General features: G+C 42.2%; 1 protein-coding gene across 5 annotated transcripts in view; it reads left to right on the top strand.

Moving 5' to 3' along the window:
* Window positions 1-24682, top strand: part of pnt (ETS transcription factor pointed) — a 145291-nt gene that overhangs the window by 75630 nt on the left and 44979 nt on the right. Inside the window, exons 1-2 of one of the 5 annotated variants that reach the window (XM_076618379.1) lie at window positions 6769-7060; window positions 8614-9032. The exons of 3 other annotated variants lie outside the window; for them this stretch is intronic. In XM_076618379.1, coding sequence (XP_076474494.1) covers window positions 8927-9032 — 106 coding nt within the window. In that variant the 5' untranslated portion in view covers window positions 6769-7060; window positions 8614-8926. Of the gene's footprint in view, window positions 1-6768; window positions 7061-7090; window positions 9033-24682 lie in introns of those variants that run through there. One more of the 5 variants, XM_033332768.2, reaches the window with a different exon arrangement.

The following is a 24682-nucleotide window of genomic DNA, read 5'->3' as shown; positions in this document are numbered from 1 at the left end:
GTCTTGTGTTTATCGAGTCGTTCGGATTGGTTTAGGAAGCCCCGTTTTTCTCTACGTGTCGTTTCGTTTTAATTCAGGGCGGATAAATGAGAATATATTTACGTTTGCAGGCATTAAAATCGATTTAACTAAAATTAATTTCGTTCGATAAGCATTAACTTGCTGATTATGGATATTTTCGACTCGGTTACTCTTAAAACGAACCCTGATCCCGTGGAATGGAAAATTATGCAACGATCGAGCGATGCACTCGCGTGGTCATCTCCACAGTTCGTTAAATTTCTATGCTAATTAATACGAGAAACCACGGATCGTCCGAAAACGTACACTCCCTCCTCTTCGTTTTTACGATCTGAACCACGTTACGCGTCCGCTCTAATGTATTCCAACCCGAGTTTATGCCTTCGCCCGGCATTCGAACGGTCGTTAAGATTCCCCCTATTAATTAATATATGAAACTCGATGCGGGTCGAGAGGTGTTCGCTTTCGATCTCTTCCATGTTCACACCTGCGTACTTCGCCTGGAACCGCTTCGCGAAACTACCGGTTTCATCCCATAAACGTTAATTTTGCACGAAGATTGTCGTATTCTTATTTAAGCCTTATTGCCCTTTCAATTATTCGTTCGATAAACCGCGAAATAACGGACACGCGCCGCTTACATCGAGGACGAAGAGGAAGTTTTCTTACTCGAGCAACTCTTTCCCATGCTGTTCATCTCGCAAGTATCAAAATTTACCTCATAGTTGTGTATCGCTTTGCAAAGTCACGAAGGACCAAAGAAACGACTCTACAATGTCCGAAAGATAGTGAAACGATTTCTATTTATCGCATCTCATCGTAAGAACTACCTCGCGTCCATATATCTCGTAAATAAAATCTCGTTGGGGAAGGGGAGGAAAAAGCAGCGGCGAGGAGGAATAGGGATAAAAATGCGGAGTAAATGAGCGAAAAAGATAGGTATAAAGGCAAAGTCGAAGGAAGTGACGTGTTACGGATAGGCTATCCTACGGTTCTCCTAAGGAGCAGTTTCCAGCGGCGAGGAAAGGAGCACGGCCTGCTGCTGTCTGTATCTCCCTTCCTCGGTCTCTCTTTCGTGCCTTATAAGTTTATGCGTTCTCACGCTCTCCATCCCACCTCTACGTTTAAACTATACCTTCTGCGCGCGGTCGCGCGCCTCTTTGAAACACTCTGCCTTCGTCTCCTTCCTTTTTTCGTTGCTCTAGAATGCCAACGTCTACCGTGCTCCTTAATAAGTTCGCAGCAAGCGTACAGTACGAATGGAACTTTTCTTAGTTTACGAGGAAACGCTGCAAGGATACGAATTGATGATCTCATTAAGCGAAGATTTAATTCTCTGGTCGTTGGTAAAGATCGCGCGAAATATCAATTAATTGGTGGAATAGTAGTCTGCGAATAAATATGGATATCGCGAATAGCATATGATACGACGTATGTATTTATTAGCTCTTGCCTTTCATCTTCGACAGACTTTCGATTTCAGACACGACTCCTTGCAAATTATATGTAACTGAGTTCCTTATTTCCTTACTCGAATCTTATTCCATTATATAAAATTCTTGTTTGCTTTCTTTCTGTCGTTATTAATTGTCGCTACGGAAACTTTGCTCGAGTAATTTAATCGTATACTCTTAGCAATCTTCTAACATCATATTGTACGATACGAAAGACTTCAACATCAGGTTCGTTCGAATTGGTATTTCCTTAAAAAAAAAAAAAAAGAAAAAATACCTCGTTCAGTTGCAGACGTTGTAGCCGACTTCGTAACTCAAATTACGTATCAATACAGTATACAAATATCATATAAAACATTCATGGCGAAGTGCGTTGTACGAAGAGGGTTCGTACCCTAGAAAACTCTGTCGGAATAACTGTTCGAAGGCGCAGGAGGCTTCCGATCGCGATCGAGCGGGCTCCACGCGCTTACACGCGTTCATTGTATATCGGGTTGCCTCGCAACGCGCATCAGCTCTTCCTAGTTATAATAAACGGCGTAAAAAACCCGAGCAAAAACCTGCCTAGCCTTCGGCAAGTGTACACCATGGAACAGCTTCTGCTCTCTATCACCGAGTCCATCTTCTGCCTCTCGTTTCTTCCCCTCCGAACTTACATATCGTTCCCCTTTCTCCACTTCTCGTTTTCTCTCTTCTTCCCTCTCTCCATAGAACTCACCGTAGGTGTTGTTGTTGTTGTTGCTGCTGTTGCCGTCTGTCGGATAGGCTACTTCCTTCCTCTTGCGGTCATCCCGCTCTCGTTCCTTCTTTCTCTCTCTCTCTCTCTCTTCTTCTTCTTCGACCACTCGTGAATCCCAACCTTTCACTCTACCGCTGTTACCTTCTTTATGCTTCTTTATCATTCTGCGTGTCATTTCTTCCCTGAAACCGCGCATACACTTATAGCCTCCTCATGGCCGGCTCTCGTCTCATTATTCTGGAAGATGCTGGCTGCTCTCGTTGCTTTTTCGTTCCACCGCCTCCTTCTGTGTTCCTGCGTCCGTCTCTCTCTACCTTCCGCTTTATTAATATCCACCGCTGGCTGATCGACGGTTACGATTTTCTCGCGCTGCCTTCCGGGTTCTCGGCCATGCAGCCGCGCACGGATTATAGACCCGCGACCGAGAGCGGATTTGTGAATGGGACGAACCAGGTCGGCCTCTCTTCGGATACTCTGCTCGATCAGATAATCGTTTAACTCGACGATCTTTCTCTTTTCGGTTCGATGTTCCGAAGGAGATAGGTTCGCGTGTAGAATGACTCCGGTGGTCAAAGGAAGGTACGATGAACGACTGAGCGGAGTGTAAAAATCTTCGATGAATAGCAAAACGGAAGGAACTCCGGTGGCAGTACGAGCCAACGAGGTAAATTCATTCCCACGGTTTGTAGCAAACACGAAACCAGTCGAGGCAAATAAAAGTCATCGAAACGAGCTGTCACACGATTTTATCTGCTATTTAATAATACTGTATTACTTACAATTAGCTTCCCTCTTAAAAAGAAAGAGAACCGGCCTTGCTCTATTCCTCGAATAGCGCGCAACTTCGATCGATCCGAGCAACGCGAATCTAAAAATCTTGAAATTAAATGAAAAACCTGATTTTTTTTCCTCTCTCGTTCCATTCACCCTCGCTCGAGCCTGTGACGAATATATTCGCCTGCGGTCCGGTTGTTTATCGGTTGCCGCACCTGTTGTCCGTGATTAGAGGCAAGATCCGGACTCTACAAAGTCGGCGGAACGTTTCCCAGCTAATTTATCGAAACGAATGCCGCGCAACCGGTTGGCAAAGAAGGTTGACCGCTGGGAGGAGGGTCTCGCGCGTATACTCTAAACTCTAAGTTAAACGGAGTAAAACGCGCCTGAATGGATAAAAATTTCCGATATCGTTTCGTAATTCTACGATAGGACGCTTGACATCTTTCGTTTTTCATTAAGCGATACGAACAATATTCGATCTACCGATTTGAATATTGCGTTACGTTACATCGGTAAGATTCAATTTTAGATTAGAATATTTTTTTGGACGATTAGAACATTCTGGAAATCATTTATTCCTCCGGTATGTCGGATGTCATACGAAAATTGATGAAAATTTTCCATGTACGTGTTCGTGTTAAGCTATTAATCGCTTGTCTATGCGAACATACGACATATCGCGTGTATGTTTTATCCAACTTGTGCGTCGAAAATTTTCATTCATTTAGAAGCGTGATACGTGATCGAATCGGAGGATGGTATTTTTTCTTAGACAAACTCCTCTGGTTTCCGAACCACGCGTCTTAATGTTTGCACAAGCCTCGAACGTGATTGACACTGATTTATATTGCGCTTTATTATGCACGGTTGCTAGTGGTAATACCAGCTGGCTGCCTAATCTCTCCCTGCGAAGCGTCTCTGCAACGGATTCATAAATCATGCAGCAATCGTGGCTCTGTTCGAGTCCACTCCATTTCTAATAGCTTTCTAATTATTCTGTGTCACCCTTGATTGCCAATTAGCAATAAACCACGCTCTACTTACCCTGGATAACTAGCGTTCCGTTCGATCTTATCTCTGTCTCATTTTCTTGAAAAGTTCTTCGAAATAATCGAACCCACTATCTTGTAATAGCCCTGCAAGTATGGCGTTACGTCAATTTTAATCAAACTTTGTAGATTTATTTATTTATTTACGTATTCGTATACCTATACGGAAAGAAAAATCCTTTGGGATAACGGGAACGTTGACGAGTGATCTCTTAAAAGAGATGCGTACTTGGTGCACGATTTAAGTTTTTCCGAGGCGAGAAGCCTTTAGTCGATAGGAAACGATACTGTACTACGATATTTCGAACGTGACAGTATGGACTAATACGGAGTCAAATTACTGAGTCAAATTGCAGACGAGATCGAAGCAAAGAAACGGTACAGCATACGCAAAGTATCGTGGAAAAATGTCGATATTCCGAATGCGAGACCTCTTGGCTTTAAGCGTCTTAGCTGTGATAACTGCAATGTGAGAAAAGAGGCCGACAGTAAAATAAATATCCAAGTCGCAATTGTTTAATTTATAGTCTATACTCACAGTCTCTACAGCAATATTTTTATTGGCCGTCGTTTAGGTACATTTATAGGGTGAAATGTTAAGGGTAAATAAATATTTCCTGAAATATTTTGGGAAATGTTTCGAGGTAGTGAGATTGCGTGAATGAAATCCTGGATCAAATGCGATTCGGTCCTATCGCAACAAACTTTTACCGCGTACTTTCAATATCGATTATTACGATTATTCCTCGAAATGTAATAACGTTTCAAGGATATCAAGCTACTTTTAAAACAGTGACTCACCACGTTTCGGAAATGATCGGTTCACCGTACCAATCATCTTCGGATCATTACTAAAAAATCAGCCTTTCCTTCTAAGACGAGAAGAAGAAAAAGAAGAAGAGGAGGAGGAGGAGGAGGAGGAGGACGACGACGACGAAAAGGATGAAAAAAGAAGGTAGAGCGATTCCATTCAAGATCTACTCGCGTCAGGGCACGGAAGTCGCCTCGTAATACTCGGCAGCCCGGTTTTCAGTGGAATAATCGACGCGAATACGTAGCATTCGGTGGAAGGCGAGACGTAATTACGCCGTACGCTCGAACGCAAACACTATTTAACAACGTCGGTAATTTCTGCTTGTCCCTCCGCCTTTCCCGCGCCACACGCTCTCAGCTCGAGGATGTTGCCTCGCGGTGATTAATGTGAAACTTCTTGCTCGCGGACAAGGCTAAAAATTTCTTACGGGACGCATTTCCGGCAGTACGAGACCATTCATAAACTCGCCACTCGATATCCAGCGGACACGATGGAGAAAACTTTTACTCGTAGCGAAGCTAATCGCGCTGAAAGCCAACTTTATTTCGCAGCGTAGAAGCAACTTTGGGTAGCTTTCTTTGCCGAGTCAGGTGACTACGTTGTGTCGTATCGGGCAAGTGATGGTAATATCAATTGTCATGGTATTCGAGCCGAAGCAAATTGATGTAATGAAAAGATGAAAGATATCATAAATTTGCAAATTTTTTATCGACAGTAAAGAAACTCGTGTATGTCGAAGAATGAGATTCGTCGCGTCATTGATCAATAGCGACATAGTGTAAGCAGTATATTATGTATATTCCTTTAGAAATCGACGCAAAGATCGAACGATAATTAACATCATCTTTAACGTTGTATCTTTTAATACGAAAGAGCGTGGCAGTCGCGCTAGAAGCATGGAATATTCCAGAATCTTGTACAGCTGAAACAAGCCTCGAACGAGGTTCCAGATGCTTCGTAGGGCAGTAGTTTAAAACAAACGTCCGAATTAATTAAACGATTGCAGAGACTGGCTTTTCCTTTTATCGTCGTTTAGTATAGTATAGCTAATCGTAATTTGTTCGATAATGCGTAACGTACAGCATACCGCGAAATAATTTCTATATGGATGTCCCAATTGTCTGGACAAAAAGAGAACGTTAAAAAACGGATACTGGGTAAAAATTAGGCAAGAAAGAAACGAGGAGCATCGTCGGACTCCATTCACAAAAGCGAAGCGTAGCACGCGAAACCTCTTCGAGGATTCATTCATCGGGCATTCCTCCCCCGCACGTGTTGCCGGGGAAAACCGCCCCCGGTGTTGGAGGGACGCGTCAGAAAATCTTGGCGCGAGCGAGATCGTCGGCCCGTGAATAGTATTCTTTTGCGGTCGTCGCGACGTCAGCGGCAGCGAGAGGCAGAAGGAAAAGCGTAGCTGGTTGGTGGGGGCAGTTTCAGCCGGGCAGACTACACGGTTGAAACGTGTGGCTGAGGCATGAATGAACGAGCCGACCGAATGAAGGAATGGTCTGGTCTATGTCTGCGTCTATCCATGAGGGGCCTCGTACACTCTCTCGCGCGATCATCTTTAACCTATGGAGCAACGAGGACAAATATATATAACCCGCGCTTGTTAGAGAGGAAAGATGAACGCGAGAAAAAAAAAGAAGAGAGATATATGTAGATGCGTACGCCTAGAAGAAGACGAAACGATAGGAGCGTAAGAGAGGAGGATGGAAGTATCGGAGAAAAAGAGATTCAAAGGGTGACGAAGGTACGTAGGAAGAGGAAGAAGGATGGAGTAGCGTGTAATTGACGAAGATGGCGAAGGTAGTATAAAGAAGGAAAGAAAAAGGTTGGGAGTGGGAGAATCGTGGTGGTAGGAACGAGACGGGAAGCGGGTGGTCGTGTGCGCCGACGCCAGTGTGAGTTTGCCGCGTCGCGTCGACGGGAGAGTATTCATTCATAAAACTAAGCGAGGAGTGAGGCTAAGCCAGCGTGCACCGGGATTGGTGGGGACCCGACACCGGGAGAGACCGTCTCTCCTCTCTCTTTTTCTCTTCTTCGCGCGCTCGTTTCTCTCTATCGGCCGATCGTCTCTTCTTTGTCTCTACCGATCGTGTGTTTCCTCGGTATATCGTTACCTTGGCGTTTTACTCGTGAATCCTCGTGTTTGCTTTTCTTTGTCGCTTGTGACCCGTTTCTTCGGACAAATTCGCTTTTCTCAGTAAGTTTTCCGATTTACGTCGTTCGTTTTAATACGCGCCGCTTCGAAAGTTTTGCGAATTTCCAAAAACCCGGATCGCACGATCTGCTGCTGCTGTCTGTATAGACGCAACGGGAGCGATCGTATCCAATTTGCTATACGTATATCCATTTTCTCTGTCCTTTTCCCCTCTCGAAGTCATATTTGGCTCGGTACACGCAGACCCGCAACGATCTCCGTTATCTCGTCAGCCAGCCAACGAGCGAATCTACGCGATTCAACGGGCCGAAGGACAAGGAATAACCCACGGTGCTTGTCCACCTCCGCCGTCGGCTCCGCCGCCACGTCCCCCACGGCCCGTTGCCTCGAATAAACTCTCTCGATCCCCTCTCTGCCCTCACGACCGTGTCTCTTCGCCTCTTCTGTTCTTCCCTCCACCATACACGATTCTATCCTCCTCCTTTTCCTCCTTCTCCTCATTCTCCTCCACCTCTTCTTCCATGTCCTCTTCGTCCAGCTGGCTCGCTCGCTCGAACTTCTTCCTCTACCTCCTCTCTCTTCTACGCTACCTCTTCTTCTTCTGGGTTCCTGCCCTGCGTCTCTCTCTCCTTGCGTACGCACTTACCTGCGGAACGCGGTCGTACGTGCTCGACGGTGGCGCTTCGGCCTGACGAACCAACGAACCGCTCTTCCACCACCAAGATCGCGCCCGATCTTCCATCTAGATCATCCGAAAAATATCTTCACTCTCGAGGGACTCTCGTATTATATCCGATCACAGTGGTGTTCTTCTATGTTGCCATACGTATATCGTCGTTTGTCGTTTCGTTCGTTTGTGTGTCTTCGTCGAGTTCCACGTGTGTGCGCACGATCGGCAAGGCGCCAGTGAGAGAGCGGATCGAAACGAGCTACGGCCCGATTCCAAGGATCGGAAAATCGTGGCACGGCTCGCGAGGACGTCGCGAACTGGAAGCTCTCCTCGCGTATTTTCGGAGCCAGGTCCCCGCGATCGAGCCTCCTCTGCTTCCGCTCCGGTGTCCCCCCTCTTCTTTCACCAGTCATGGTTGCGCAAGCAGGTATTCGGAAATAGCCCGGTGGGTCGCGGTTATGAATTGATAGCAAACACATGCTGGACACTACGCGCGGACCGGCTTGCAAGACGCGAGGAGTCGCCTCGTGTGTTTCTCTTCGTCGTTCCTGCCAGTCGTAGCCGAGTTCGACCAGTTTCTTCGCCGAGCTGCTCACCTGCCGTCTTTACAGAGAGACCTGCCATGGCTCGCGGTCTCGTGCTTCTCGAAACCGTGCCTTTGCTTATCGACAATGTTCGATAACGTCTAAAGTTGACAGCAAGTCGAAGATTTTCCGATCGTGAAGACTTTCTCTCGACTCTGCTGCGTCACACAGCACCAGACGATACTCGAGAACGATCATTTTTAAACGTTGATCGTTGTTTGAAAATTCGATGAAAGTTTTCATTCGCGAACCAGCATTTCGCTATAGTGTGTAAAATAGTGTAAGAGAAGTTCTTAACGGCAAGCTCCGCTTCTGTCAGACCACTGATGCTCCATTGACAGCTCGCGTCATCGACCACTCGAACCGCCGACACCTTGAGCATCTAGCATGGGCTAAAAGAGAACTTTCGATTCCGCCATCGACTCCCTTTTCGCAATTATTGTTCGCCATGCCGTGACCGATCGAAGTTCGATCGTTCGATCGACGAGCAGCGAACGTTTGCCTCGATGGAACCGAGACGAGTTCAGTTCAACCCCCTACTTGTTGTGTTACTTTCCATCCGAGTGATGTAATAGAGGCGCGTTCGCGCGCGATACACGCCACAGGGAAATACAAAAGACGCAAAGTGAATGACAGTGATCCGGGAATTCGTGTATGTACAGTGAGCACGGGAGGACAGCACTCATGTACGTTGACTACGGCGGCGACGCTTATGCCGGAATGGGAATCAAGGCCATGAAGTCCTTCGCCAGGCCCAGAGGTATGGAACCGAGCAAACGCGACCGTCCACGTCCTTCTTTCAGCGTGCAACTTCTCGCGTTTATGGCTTCTTTTCCATTCCTGCGGTTATGAAACATATTTTTTACCTTCTTTTCCTACCATTACGTACCGAGGTAGTACTACGGTTCTTTTACCATACGGAGTATTTTTTTTTTTTTTCAGGATTTTTGGGACGTAGTGTACTATGTTTTACTTTGGGGATTTTGTCATTTTTATGTATATAGTATTTCTATTTTGGTTCATGTAGTACATGCGATGCACCGATGTTATTAACGTACTATGTATCTTTGTAACGTAATATTACATTTTCTTTTGGAAATATCGTCGATGATCGATATTTCTTGTTATGCTGTCGACGCAATACCACGCGATACTTTGTTCATGTAGTTTCGTTGACGAAATTGTACAAACTGTTATTTGGCAAATTATTGTGCGAGGAAACCTAGTTAGTTTTTCTTATTTTCTACGTACATTTTATCTACAATTTCAAAGTGAAGAATGCAATTCGTTGGATTCGTCGATTAACAGTAAAGTCGGTTGAACTAATATCGTTAATGAGATTTTCGAAATTTGCTTGATAAATTATCGCGCGACAGTATCTAGGTGTCGATAAACCTGAATATCTATAGATTATCTTTAAACTGCGTTTGTAGAAATAAAAATGTACTTTGCTACGTTCAATTGTACGTATTTATCTACGATTTAAAAACGACGAATTCAAGAATCACGCGATTACCAAATTTATGAATGAAGAAACTCGAACCAAGACGCGTCGATTCACGGTAAAGCTCCGTGGCACGCTTCTCCCCGTTGAAAGTTAACCCTGACAGTCAGACCAGTCGTCTCGTAATCATTCAGACTCGCGACGGATTAACGTGACGAATAGTTAGGCGCGCGAACGTGACTTAGGCTCGGACAGATTGTAACAGATGTGGAGACCGTAGCAGTGCAACCTGCATCCCGCTCGCATATGCACTTCCTGCAGTTGGAGGGACTCTCTTTCGTGGGGAAGGGAGTCTTGTTCCAGAAGTGGCCGACCCTTGACCCTGACACGCTTCCTCTTGCTCTGCGAGCACGGGCCATTTCTCTTCTGCAACTAGATATTAGGGAAATAGCGGCTTCCAATTAACAAGATCTCTTCACGTTTCGTCACAGAAACTCGATACAAAATTTAATCTCGGGCACGAAGTCGAGCACTTCAGGCAGCGATTTTGCTATCAGAGTGTTTAATTAAATACGTAATGTAGTGTTTTACTCTTTGATTAGAAACTGACTCGTTGAGTTTGCATCGTACACGTTCATTAATCTCTTCGGAGATAGATTTATTGAGATCGGGAAAAGATAATTGTCTTTTATTTTTCACTTGCGTCTATCTGAAAAGATTTTGATTAACGCGAAACAAGATAGATACGTAATTGGAATTTTAATGCCAATGTTTAAGGCATTGCGTTTTATATCTTTCGCAGTGCTTCTTGGACCAAACGTTATCCGGCGTTAACATCCAGCAACGTAATATATTAATACTTCTCAACAGCTTGAAAAGTACAATTCCGATCCTAAATCGATAATATCGATCTGCCATATAAATCACCTCTTTAACACCAACCTTACCAGGCCCGGACAAATGACCGGTTTTAATATTTAATTTAAAACTACGCGTTCGTCGTTACTTCTTTTGTTCGTCCAACTTTATGTAAATTTTTCTATCAAGAAAAATCGAGAAATTGATTAATCGGATAACAGAAGAATTTACATAAAGTTGGACGATCGTAGGAAATAACAAGGAATGTACAATTTTTAATTAAATATCGAAACCGGTCTTTGTGACCGAGCCTGCTAAGGTTAACGTTAATCTTATGTCTCTGAAAGAATTATCGACAAAAACGATGCAACCGAGATCGAATTATAATACTTTTTACGTTGCATTTAAGCGCAATAGCGATGCGTACACGGTTATCTTCTACTCGAAACTCGTACTCGATGTACATCTACTGAAACGCGCGGCTTAATGATAAATCTCACGGGTGGATTACACCCGTTGTACACGCGTGCTCGTTGGCGAACGCAAGTCGAGGCTGCTTCGCCTCTAAGTAGGGGATATCTCGAGCGAAGAAGCTATCCGGCGATGCTGCTGCTTCCTGGCAACCGGTTCCAGCGAATGGCTTGATCCGTTTTGTTCATGTAGATATCACCGAGAACCGAAGACGGATTCGAGTGGATCTCGCTCCTCCTTTCCATCGACTCGCCTTTGAAGTTGTACCGAGTCACACGAGTCACGTATTTTTATCTATTCGTATCTTCGTTTATAGCAGATCGAGTTCGGGCTTTTCTACGTTTCCAAACGAAGCGAAATCAAATCTCGCATCTAATCTCTCATTTATTTACTTCATTTTCGTGTGGGTTTCCTGAGAGGATTTGGACAGATATCGATTATCGTTGAGATATGAACAGAATTCATCTGCAATTAGTTTTGTTTCATTAACATTTTCGATCCGAGATGATTTCAAAGCTACGATGAATATCGTTACGAATAAATATTTCCATGTGCAGAGGCATGACGATTTCGTATAATTACGAACAATTTGAAACTTAACACCAGGTGTTCAAAGAAATAGAAAATAATCAGCTTCTTAACTGATCTTGACGAATGCATCTATAAATTATATTTTCGAATCGGTCGCTGAAACAGGAATTTCCTATTATCTCAAATACAGAGAAACGCGTAGCTACATTCGTCTGAAAATATACGTTTTTTTCTTTCTTTTTAAGTATCGCAAGTGATTCATTATATAAAAATATTCGTCGATTCGTAAGTCATTTTATCCCTATTTGTCCTTTCACCGATAAAACAATCGTTGAGTCGTTAATAAAAATTCGTTTCTCCACCTAACAATATTACAGTCAGTTGTTCGTTTAACAGTACACGAAACATTTTGCGCTAATTGCGGTTTCGGTCGAGGCAATTTGCGTCGTGGCGAACGATCCGATTGGTCGTGATCTCGTTTCGATCACGAACGCGTGCGATCGGTCGCGGATAACGAGAACTGTGGCAAAAAAGAAGGGAGAAAGAAACGGGGCCTGTACGTACGTATCGTTGTTTTATCGTGATTCACGGAGTGCAACCGGCGGAGAGGGACTTTGAAAAATATTCCGCGTGTAATTTCCCTGTGGTAGATTACAGCCAGTCGAGACGAAAACCGGCGGCGACCTCGTGAATTAATAACGCCGCGAAATGAGAAAGTAATGGTCCGTTTCGATACCAATTGCCGTGATACCAATGCACATTTCGATCGATCATTTCGAGAAACTGGTAGCCCTTGTTTAACCCTCTCACATTCTTTCGAATCGTTTTCGACTCGGTGCTGCTTTTCGCAGCAAGAAAATTATCGTCGTAAATTTTTAGTATTCGCTTACAAGGAAATAAAACAAAACTGTAGAAAGAATGTATCGCATAGACGTTTAACGATATAATTTTTGGACGTTTTAGACACTCGTTACGACGGAAGATAAAATGGAAATATAAAAGTACAATAGCGCTGGCTAGAATTTATTTTGATACAAGTACTCGTGCGATTTTCAGTTTGACGAAACTAGAAACTATACGAAGGAAGGAGGAAAGGAGTAGTTGGACAGAATCTGGAATAAAAACGAGTGACGGGAGATTTTCGCCACGAGCGACATACCTGCGTATGAAATCATAGAACAATATATCATTCGTCGAGCAGCTTTCTATTAATAATCTCCGTTCGACTGCGTCAAAGTCGGTCAATAAAATCGATCGTTCGAACCAATTCTGGATCGATCGATCCGTCGTTCTATTGCTTATCGATCCTGTCCAAATTTAGATCTCCATTGCAAACTATACAAACTAGCCAACTACATACGCGGCAGGAAAACAAAAACTTGCATTAAGAATAATAATTTATATCGAGATAAATAAAATGACTGCTTTGTAATGGAAAAAATGATTATTTATTCCGATATAGGAATTTTCTACGAGAAATATATAACACACCAGATATCTTCCATTTGAAAATCTACAAAATATCGATCGTGCGCCAATAAATTCGTATCAGGCCTGTTCGCCTATCGATACGTTCAAACGATGATTTCTCACGGTACACATGCGTATAATTAAGTTCGTAATGCCGGTCATTCTGTGGCTCTTATCTCGAGCACGGCGTCCCTTTGTGGCTGCTAATTGGCGAACCGTTTAATATTCGATAGCCTGGCGAGTTTTCTCGTGGAAAAGCCACGGTAACGAAGCTCTTAGAGCGAACGCAGCGAAACGATAAACGATTCAGCGTAATCGGCCGTTTTATCTGCCAGTGGGCTCGAAGAGAGTAGCCAACCGGCTAATCAACATGTCTACGATAATTGGTCCATACGTCGCAACGCGTCGTGGACGCAAGTACCAGAGTTTTAGGAGTCTGTGTTTCAGCTTCGTTCACACACGCGCGCATACTCGTGGTTGGAATTTGTCGCCCGATGACGTATCGGATCGTCTCAGGAAGTTGGCATGGTGTGCATGCACGTTATCACGGGACGCACGCCGCCAGGACACGATATCTCGGTGAAACACGCGGTTTCTTGATAATCGCCGCGGTTAACAATGCCGCTGCCACTTGTTGCCCGTACTTTCCTCCCTCTGCTGATCTTTTCGCATAGTTAACTTCGTGGAATTCGACGAATTGAATAACGATGGCTCGCGAGGATCGGTATTAGGACGATTTTCACGCATAGAAATAGGCCGTGGAATCTCGTTTTAAGGATATTAAAAGGCCGCTCTACTCGCTGAAATATGTTGCGATGCGTGCATCGACAGTTAGGCTTCATAAAATTTGCATCAGTTTCAGTTTACCTGCGCATTAGCGATTCTTTTCAGTTCGTGGCGCGATAGCAACGTTGAAACACGCGTTTCAAAATGTCCGATCATTTCCCAACTGCGGTTCTATTATCGTTGATAGGAGGTATGTTGATTGTAAAAAGATAAAAAGTTAAAGGCTAGAAAGAAACGGGCGAGACGTTGGTTAATCGAGAGAAACAGATCTGTAGAAAATAGTCGCGTACGGATGATTCTGCTTTTCAACGCGTATTGGACAAAGTTCGCCTAAGAATCGGAAAACGAAGTACAATCGCGAGAAACGAGACCATCTGCGACGCGAACATCCCTAGCCATTTATTTTAAAACGAAAGAGCCTAGCCAGATACAAATCAGGAGCCTCCTCGATGATTCCTTTCGATAGGAAATTTATTTTCTATAAAATTATAAAAAATTCTAAAGCGTTAAACGTAAATCGCAAGATATTTCAACGTGTGGAGCCTCCTTTATATATACCGGCATCGAATAGAATTTTTAATAGAAAAACATCTACACCTTTGTTCAAATTAATTTGAATAAATTTTGCAGCCTGATAATTGTACAGATGGCGGAGATTTTCATGAAAATTTTACTACGCCAAAAGAATATCCTTAGAATATCGGAACATCCAAACGTGCGAACTCTATTAATTTCTTCGTTGAATTTATAGATCTACAGATTTTCCCATAGATTCATCCCACAGATAGACGTATCGAGATGCTGTCCCACAGTCGTTATCCTGACTCGCAAATCATAGTGTTTCCCGCATTTCCGCCAGTAGTTGCGTCCATTTAACTGATTTAACTGGCACGACACCGATCATTAGCGACATTAATAACACGCCATAAGGATTCGTACTTTCGCCGATTAGACGTTAATTATTAAGCGTAACACGCTCGTTGTCCGTTCTTATCGTGCCGAGACACGCGGTTTCGCGATAATCAACAATGTCGCCAGAGCGCTCGTTAACATGGTCGTCATTATCGAGCCGCGATTCGGACCAAGGGCTGCCCCTTCGTGCCGTGCTGCTTTTTTTTATCTCTCGCGTTACCCGCAGGATTATATCGTGGTCCTGGCTTTCGGTTCGTTCCGACGCAGACCACCGTACAATCTCTCTTAAACGAGATAACGCATGGCTATGGTTTCACAAAGATGGCAAACTCCCATGCAAAGGTTTGTAAAATTCAATTGGAGGATAATTTCCGTTGTACCGTAATAAAATTCGCTCAGAAGATCGAAACAATTACAGATCAGAAAACATGGTGTTGTAAACGTTGGAATTTTTGCAATTTGTCGTAGAACTTACCATTGTTCGTATCGTCTCTTGGAATTATGGAAACGAATCGTTCGATTTTAGAGAAATTGCACGCTGATCGTGTGACTAGGTTTGTACTTACCGTGCAATGTCTCTTAAATGGAAGAACACGTGGTTTTACAGAGGTTTGCAAAGCGAGGAAGTCGATAGAATTGAATTAAGATCGAAATGTTACGAATGAATGGAAAATGAGATGTTAGAAATAGCAGAGGAACGCTATGGTATAATAAACGTTAGATCTTTTGCAATTTATAATCGTGCAATTACCATCGTCCGGCAATACGTAAAATTATGGAAGTAAATAAATTTGCTTTTAGAGAAGTGGAACGCTAATCATACAACTGGGATTGTAATAAACGTACGATCTTTCGTGAAACCAGATAGTACGCGGTTACAGTTTTACAAAGATGGCAATCTTCCGTGATAAAGTTTGCAGAATTGAATTAAATGGACTGTTTTCTCTGTTACAAATAGTCAAGAAATCTAATGCGATATTATAAACATTATGTCTTTCGTAATTTATCTTAACATTCATCGTTATTCGCAGCAGCTCGTAGCGATAACTGGAATTATGAAAATGAATCATATGCTTTTACAGAAGTTGAACGCTAATCATATACCTGGCAGAGAACGAAATCGAGAAAATACGATATTTCAAAACAAACACGCTTGAAATATCCGTACGAATAAATTTGTTTAATCTCTATCATCTACAGGATTTAAAAAATGAAATAGTACGATCCGCGAAGAATTACATATACAATACTACGATTCTCTTCTGGTTGCACGACAAATTCCCAAGACGGTAATTTACAAACTCGTTTGAAAGAATCCTTCGTTTCCCAAACCTGACGATCGTTCCTCTTGATGGTTAACCATACGAGAGGCGTGGCTGAAAAGACTATCAACAAAATGACGACGTACCAAGCGCAAACAAACCGTCGTCGTCGAGATAGATAAGTTTTATCTGGCTACCGGATAGCCCTGGTCAGCCCTTTCGGGGAAACCGCAGTCTATACAACTTGTGTCGTATATTCTTAACGACACAGGATGTGTACAGGGAAATTACGGAATCTTACCACAATCTCTGCAACCACGGACCTTTATTTTCTTCGTGCAATTCTCCTCATCTAAAATCCTTCTAACTTGACATAACGAACACGCTGACTCCAAGTGGCGGAGCTGCAATCTACTTGAAGCAAAACATCAATTACATAGAAATACAGTTTAGCAACAATATCGAAACAATTTTTTTACCGTTTTACTGACTTTTCGTTAAATATAAAAAATATGTATCTTGCATTGAGCATTCGCACCGTGGGCGCTAATAAAGTTAGAAGGTGCATGTGATCATAAACATACAACGAAGAAGGTTCTTTTATCCCGTTGATTAAATAAATTTTCACTAATAAACGTAATTGTTCCGAAATTTTTGCCTCTGTTAGAGTAGACATAAAATTGATGTAATCCTTATGTTGTCATTAGCGTGTCATTGTTATGTGCCATAATCGCCGAAGGTCATACCGAACTTTTCCTTCTCGTTGTCACGATCCGATGCGATGTGAAGCGCATAATATCGGTTAAAATATTCCAAACATTATTCCTTTTTACGCGTTAAATTACAAGATTTCGAGAACGAGACGAATATTTTTCTATGTTTTTTTTTCACCAACAGTGACAAATTGTTCTTTAAAAAAATACCGACAAAAAGTGTGACATTTCTACCGCTGAAATCCTTCTCTATGTAAGGACAATGTCTAATAATATCGGACACACGTTCATGCTATTTTTATAACGAATAGCGTGGAACGTTCTCCGCACCTCTAGAGATTTGCGGCTGTTCTGTGGGGAGGAAAATACATATGTATTTCGTTCTAGTGTATTTTTACCACAGCAACCCTCGTTCGTCTCGAATTCACGTTCTTTCCAGCGGTAAGTGGAATAATTAGGGTGAGTTCCCCTATTGGACGCGTTTCACGTTTCCACGAGGCCGCCGAGCAACAGGTGTACGAGGGTCACGTGCACGCTAAATAGACGCTGGAACGGTGCACCGTGTGTCTCATTAATTAGCGCGATCGACAGTTTGCAACTTGATTAACCGTGGCCTGCTTCTTTGTCTCGAATAATTCGCTAGATAACGAAGCGTAGGTAGCTGAGAAAATTACGCAAAGTAATTGAGTAATATATCAAATATAACGAAACTGGATCTTTCTAAAAATATAAAGCGGTATTTCCATGGTAAAAAATTTTATGCAACAATTTTAATTCTCTTAGAGTTAAATCGTTTTAGGTTTTAGACAAGAGAACAATTTTTCTCTTGTCAATTGTTAATCCTTTAACGACACAGAATGTTTATTGACCAGTTTTCCTATATGAAATAATTGCATTACGATGAGCAAATACGAGAAAATACAACGTTCCGATAATATGTCTACGAATCATTCTGTTTCGTCAGAGTAAAAGCGTTCTATCGATAAAACGTTCTTCTGGTATTTTTCACGGACTGAAATTTAAGAGCAATTTTGTCGAGAACTACTGGGTATATTTATCGCGTACTTAATTAATAACTTATCGTGGTATACGCTACATCGAGAGTTATGAAAGGGCTAAGGTGTCGTTATTCGTAAGTTTTACATTTGCCAATCGTCTGACTCAATTTTATCTGGAGAAAATGATCCTGTCCAACTTTCCAAACGCGAAGAAATCGCAGTTACGACACCTGTGCCGTTTTTAATGTCTTGATTAACGGATAGAGGGAAGTGTCAATTAGAAGCACGAACGATCGGTGCAGCGTCCAGAGCGAAAACTGCTAGACAAACAAAAAAAAAAAAAAGAAACGAGGAGCGAATATAAAAACGAATTACAGTCGTTTTCTTGCGTGCAGAGCACGACTAAGCGTTTTCTTCCAGTGATTGCTACCTTTGTTTGCTTTGTTCACGTGACCTGACATCTTAATCGTCACGAATTTCCCATCGGATTAAATCAAGACGTTTTTCTGGGTAATATTAATACATGAGTCGTTAATACATATTAATACACAATATTAATGAGGCGAAGTCGATGGAACAAGAAACGAAAATAGAACAGCGACGATTCGAAGAGTCGCAATTAAGTCTCGTTCGTACTAGTCAAGTTGAATGGAGGCGAGTTAGGCATTTTTCACGCCGTTTCAACCCGTATATCGTGGATCGTGTCGCTGATAAGCGTTTTCGTCCTCGTCAGAATGTTGCACTTTTCGCTAGATGCGTTCGATATCCTTGCGATGCAAGGCCAGTCGTCAAGCAAGCTCTTTATCAATTAATTCTGCCTATATTACTCATCGATTCTATGTATATTACTTATTATTAATTCTCTATATTTATCTATCTACCGCTTCAATTTAATTTCGAATCGCTTGATGGATGTAATTTGATTTGTACGAGCACGAATTTGAATTCAAACAACACCAGAGGTTTACCAACGTGTACCTTCTATATTTACTTGACTTGAAATATCTTCAAGTTTCTATCTCTCCACTCATTAATCAAATCACTCGACGTCGAGTCAGTTTGGATTCAAGCAACTTGACCAGTCCGAGCGAGACTCGAAACGGGACAAAGAGGAAGAAAAGAAAAAAGAACGAAAGTTTACAAAATTGTTCGAGTCGTACACGTATGCGTGTAACGTAGCAAGGAAATAAGAGAGTGGAAGATTTTGGAACCGAGAACTGCACACACAGGCTAGTAGTTTGTTCAGGACAGCTGCCGCAGTTGTTTGGCTGCTGAGTATATTCCAGAGTCGCCGTGGAAAGAGGGATAAGCCAGAAGACGTTGCCAGCACGTGCCCCGTGTCCGTTAAAACTCATCTACAAACTTACTTCGCCGTGTTCCACGTGGTAGAGAAGAAGGGAAAAAAATTACGACCCCATAAGCGAGCGCCGAAGGAACTCGATCGTTTTTTAATTCTCCAGCTTGGAAGAAGAAAGAGAGAAAGAGAGAGAGAGAGAGAGAGAATATGGTCCAGGCGTTGCACGCGTTTCCGGGAAAATTTGACGTCAACCAGAGACACTCGATTCTCTTTCTCTGTCAATTACGTGAAACGCTTTTATCGGTCCGCGCTTCCTAGTTTGTTCGGCACTGGGAAATTATTTCATAATATATATTGAAATGCAACGTAGGTTCTTTTAAATTTTTAAGTTCTCGACTTTTTCACTCTGACACATTCGAGCGCTTGTTTGTCTTTGACAGAGATTAATTTAATCGAAAAATTCGAGACAAACTTTTTTGCAAGATTTTATTCTTTGCGATCATCGCAGCTAATGTATAATAGAACGCGACCACACGATGGAATTAATTTCTTCAAAACGATCCGCTCGTAGCATCTCTCGGATTTTTGTCACGTTGAGACAACGTAGACTCATAGCTGACATTACGTCTGCCCGTAAAACTGTAAAAAGCTACGTAGGCTGCTCGGAATTTCTCCAGCTTTTTAACCTTAAATCTCTGTACAGGACTAACTATACCTCTGGTAGTTGATTCGTTCGCCCATCTACTCCGCTTCTCTTGCAAATTCTTAATTATCTGTTCATTTATATCGATCTTTAACTGTACCAAAGGCTGTTATCTTTGCAATAATTAAAAATAAGCAAAGAAATAAATGAAATTAATATACGTGTAATGATAAATTTGGCGTAGGTACGTACATATTTGGCAAAGTTTGTTGGAAACTTCTGTACATTTACATTGCGTCATTGCTAAATTATAAGCTAGACAAAGAAGGTTGTTTCAAACGACGTTCTTTTAAATAGGGCCTGATTGTTATTTCTACATTATTCATTTAACATTATTCAAATGAGGAATTACTTAAAATACTCTGTCTCGTGTTTACACATCGTAATGTGATCACTTTGCATAAGATACGAATTACCGGGACCAGTCGTTAAACTGTTCAAAAAATATGGAATAATGTTCTGTAAGGTATTTATCTTCTAAGAATTTGAAACGATCCTCTAAAAATGTTTCCGTCGATAAAATCCGAACGATCGAGCCGACCACGATGACGAAGTACAGTCGCTTTGCAATTAAAAGCAGTACGTTTCGCCGTGACAAAAGATTCTTCGGCTTTGTACACGGTTACCAGGGAAAAATGCAGATCACCAGAGAATACCAAGTGACCGAGGGCGATTATTAAATTTGTCTTCGAAGTGAAAGAGCGCACGGAACCGGAGCAGATCGAGAGTGAACTTTCCATCGCTGATAATTAACGAATGGTGAACGTTTCAGAAGGAACCTTTCGTCGGTGAAAAATTCTGTGCTACTCTCTTTCGTTGTTCACTGGAATTTATTCTGCTCTTGAGTTGCGAATAGTCCGGTCTGTTTCAAAAGTTTTAGTGTTACCCATAAATTGAAACGATCACTAAAATTTATATTGCCATACGACAAACTATAAGCCGAGCCTTTTTTTTTTAGTAGAAAAATGGGTGAAACGTGAGTGATTGAATTAAAAATTTTTACGACACCGAACGGTTGTCAATGCGACGATTAAAAATTGTATTAAAATTATGATACAACAAACTAGAAACGGAGTATTTCTCTTTTAAATGTTCCCAAAACTGAAAACAAGACAACACGTTCATGCATATTTGAAAACCTAATTCCTACATTCTACACGGGCAGCCTTTAATCGCTCTTAATTCCATCGTAGAAAATTCTGAAGGGAAACTGAAAGGGGCAATAAATTCGTTTTAACGTCTGAAACCAGCGGGACCAAAAATCCAAGTCGTCCAAGGGACTCTTTCGAATAGAAGTGTGTCGCTTCAAGTCAATTAAGCTTATCGTATCGAAAGAATTATTTTTCTGTCGACTGTACGATATCGGTTAGGCCCGGGGTTGAGCTGTGGCCGCAAATAACGCGAGCTATGCAAATTTATGTTGAACGAGCCGGGTCAAGTGTCAGCCGGGTCGCGGGTCATTAGCCATTTGCATTTCCATTCGATTAAGCAATGCCCATCGCGGATAACTTGGCTTCGATATCGGTCTGGATATCGAATTTTGTTCCGCAACAAGAGAAAAAAAGCACATAGAAACGAAATAACCATTCTTGCACCTGCACCATTTCCATCCTTAAATTCGCCAATTATTTTTTAGCCGTAGCTGTTTGAATTGGTAATATTCCTCGAATATAACGCTTGGTAATATAGCGGCGAAGTATAAAATAATATATACGAGAAAGTAATAAAAATCTTACGATTACTATGTACAATATAAATCACAGGTCAACGTAATGTGTACATATATGCAATAAAAATCCTATATCGCGCAAATAAGTTTATCCTATTCACATTTTGAGATCACACACGGCATAATTGTAAATATCTGGACTGTCATTGGACAGCACTTAGTCGCGAACATTGGCTGGAAAGTAAAAGCAATTAGACAGCTATAAAAGTATTCTCCAGAGGCTCTATGGTTCCTAATGGTGCAAGAAGTTAACGCGAGGAATGCGGAGGTAGACAGAGCTCCGTCTAGACAAAGTTACCACGTAAGTAGCGTGTTATACCACGTACTTAACTTCAATTCATTCGCGTACTCGATTTAATTTTTTTTTATCCAGCAACGAACCAGCTAGTATTCCCCTTAAGCGTTCGTACGTCTAAAACAACCGCGATAATAAATCCTCGATTTCATTTAAAAAAAAAAAAAGCCCTACCACGAGAGTCGATGCTTCGATGGCAAAGCAATTATTCGAAGATTAATCGGTCTGTCCAAGGCAGCACATCTCAATAGGCTTTCGTTTGAGGACGTAAGAGTGTCCCAACAGCGATCGATAATCGCGATCGCCACAGATAGGCAGATGCATCCTCGATCTATAGGCCTGTTTCGATCACCAGCTCACCAGCTAACAGCCATTACATCAGATACGATTAGTCGCACGAAAGGAAACGTAATGTCCACATGTTCCACTTGTAACGTAATTACGGCCCGCGGCTCTCCTGCGTACGGGGTGCTACTTGTATAGGTTCGAAAGGTTTCGTACGAGAAAGTGGCAGATACCAAACGCAGCCTCCTTCGACTAGAATTATCGAAAATGAATTAAAAGAAGCTGTATTTAATGGCTCTATTCAAGCTACATTTAATAACGATAAAATAAAAGAATTTCATTTGGTCGAGTATCTTGTAAGTATTTCAGGTCTCTAAATTCTTGAGAGAATTTACTTCTCGTTCGTGGGAGATTGTATAGATGTTTTATGTAAGTTGATTAATCTTCAATTAAGGTAGGTTAGATACTTTCGTGTAATTGTAGGTGATCGACACGATTACTATGTGTTTTACGTGGTACGTATCGACAGTGGTATTTATCGCGTAGAATATATAGTGTCAGCGTTGTCAAGTTAGCGTCAGTCACCAGTGTCAAAATTAAGTATCTTGCAATTGAGTGGTCTGTGTCACGGTATTGTGGACATAGCCCAACGATACGTTTTTGCTGCAAAGAGCAGATATACAGAGTGGTTGGTAACTGGTGGTACAAGCAAAAGGGGGTGATTCTACGCGAAAAAAGAAGTCGGAAATATAGAATAAAAATTTTTCGTTCGAGGCTTTGTTTTCGAGAAAATCGACTTTGAATTTTCTTTCACTTTATCGCGTCTCGTTATAACGGATCTCACTGTAGATTGTTGTCTCGATGGAAACGTTAAAAAAAAAAAAGATTTTCGACTTCTTTTTTCGCGTAGAATCACCCCCTTTCCGCTTGTACCACCAGTCACCAACCACCCTGTATATTTACGAATTCGTCTACTAACTTCATCTTTATTTCCACTTACATGTAGCGAGTGGATTCCATAAAAAAAGTGAAATTTCAAATGAATTTCAATAAATATGTAGCGGTACATATGTATGTTCAAATCATGTTGTTGTTTTGCCTCGGAGTAGCAATATCGTTAGAATACACATAATGTAATAATAAATGAACTCCAGGCAAAACAATGTCGCCGTTATGTGCATCCATCAAACGTAGACGAATTTGAATTTTCCGGCTCTCCCCCGACCAGTATAAATAAACGGACGCGATCGTAAGGAGTTCAGTATCTATTAGTTATCAATGTGTTATCAGCGATCTAATTAGCGATTTACATTGTCTTTGGCGAATCTGTTAGTACGAGCGATTATTGTCTGTATTAATTTATTTATCATTTTAAATATACTTGACGGTTTTCCACAGCGAGTTATCTCGTTATTCGAACAAACCAACCATCCTCTACACAGACTAAACGATCCTCTACAAATAAAAACCGCTGGACACAACGAACCTCCAATTTTCTCATAAAAAGAAATCCCCCTATTCCATATTTCCCATCCAAGTAAAAGCCAAATTTCGAATCTTTCTTCCTAAAAGCTGCACACAGATCCAGAAAATGTGTAATCCCTCAAACTGAAGCAAACGTTAACCGAAATTCACCACTGCTTCGTGTCATCGGCGTATGAAAGCAAATCGCAACAGCGTAAATTCGGCTTTCGGAACACACCAAACTGAGGCAAATTTTTAGAAAGGCGACCTCGCTGTTTAAACATTCTCACGACGAATACGCGATTCGCGTGAAGCAAATATTCGATGGAGAAATTTGTAGAAGGTACGAATTCGACCTAAAATTCTTCGATCACGGAGGTCTTCGATTCGCTTGGTACTGACAGGAGATAAATCTGCGAGGCCTCAGGATCGACTCCATCGCGATCCACGGAATCCGAGGGGGCATCGGGCATTTACTGGCAGAGCTCGTCGTGCTCGATCATACACGGCATTCGCAACGAGCCAGCCACAGGCGTCGTTCCTGCAAATGTGGTCCGATTGATATTCCAACCACGGGGCAAGCGTTGCGCCGTGGCACGTGGGTTTTCAATTCGACTTCTCCGGCAGCCGTGCCGGCGTTCTCCGTTCTCTCGATCCTTACAACCGGACAATCCTTCTCCTCCTGACGATTACACGTTCCACGACGCGTACGTTCCCTCGTCACGATGAATAATTCCGTATCGTGGCTGATACACTTTGCACCCGTGCCATCGCTCCCTCTGTTGGATATGGTGTTTCGCGACAAGGCTGTGCCGATTTTTCAACGAATTCGTTTAGGATTATCTGTAGAAGAAGATTTTGAAAATTCTTTACAGCCAACATTTTATTTGCTTCTTAAAGAAGGAGATCGTAATTCGTTGTAATTTTTCAGTTTGGTCCGAGCTTTCGAGGCTAATAGTCGTATCGCTTGGAAGTCGAGCTGATCGACCACGTTTTCTGGAAATTTCTTAATTTTCATATCGGAACGTACGATCGTAAATAGCGTATCGCTGTACACGTGATACGAATGACGGTCAGAAATTGATAGGTAACAGAATCGTGAGTAATTCATGACTCTGACTTTATCGTGAACTCTAAGTCTAGCATTTTACGCAAATAGATCGATCCGTTTGTCATCTTGTAAAACATTTCG

The sequence above is a fragment of the Bombus vancouverensis genome, chromosome 5 (genome assembly GCF_051014615.1).
Source record: "Bombus vancouverensis nearcticus chromosome 5, iyBomVanc1_principal, whole genome shotgun sequence".
Taxonomy (NCBI): Eukaryota; Metazoa; Arthropoda; class Insecta; order Hymenoptera; family Apidae; genus Bombus; species Bombus vancouverensis.
The sequence above is the reverse complement of the archived record's forward strand: the minus strand, read 5'-3'. Positions and strand labels throughout refer to the sequence as shown.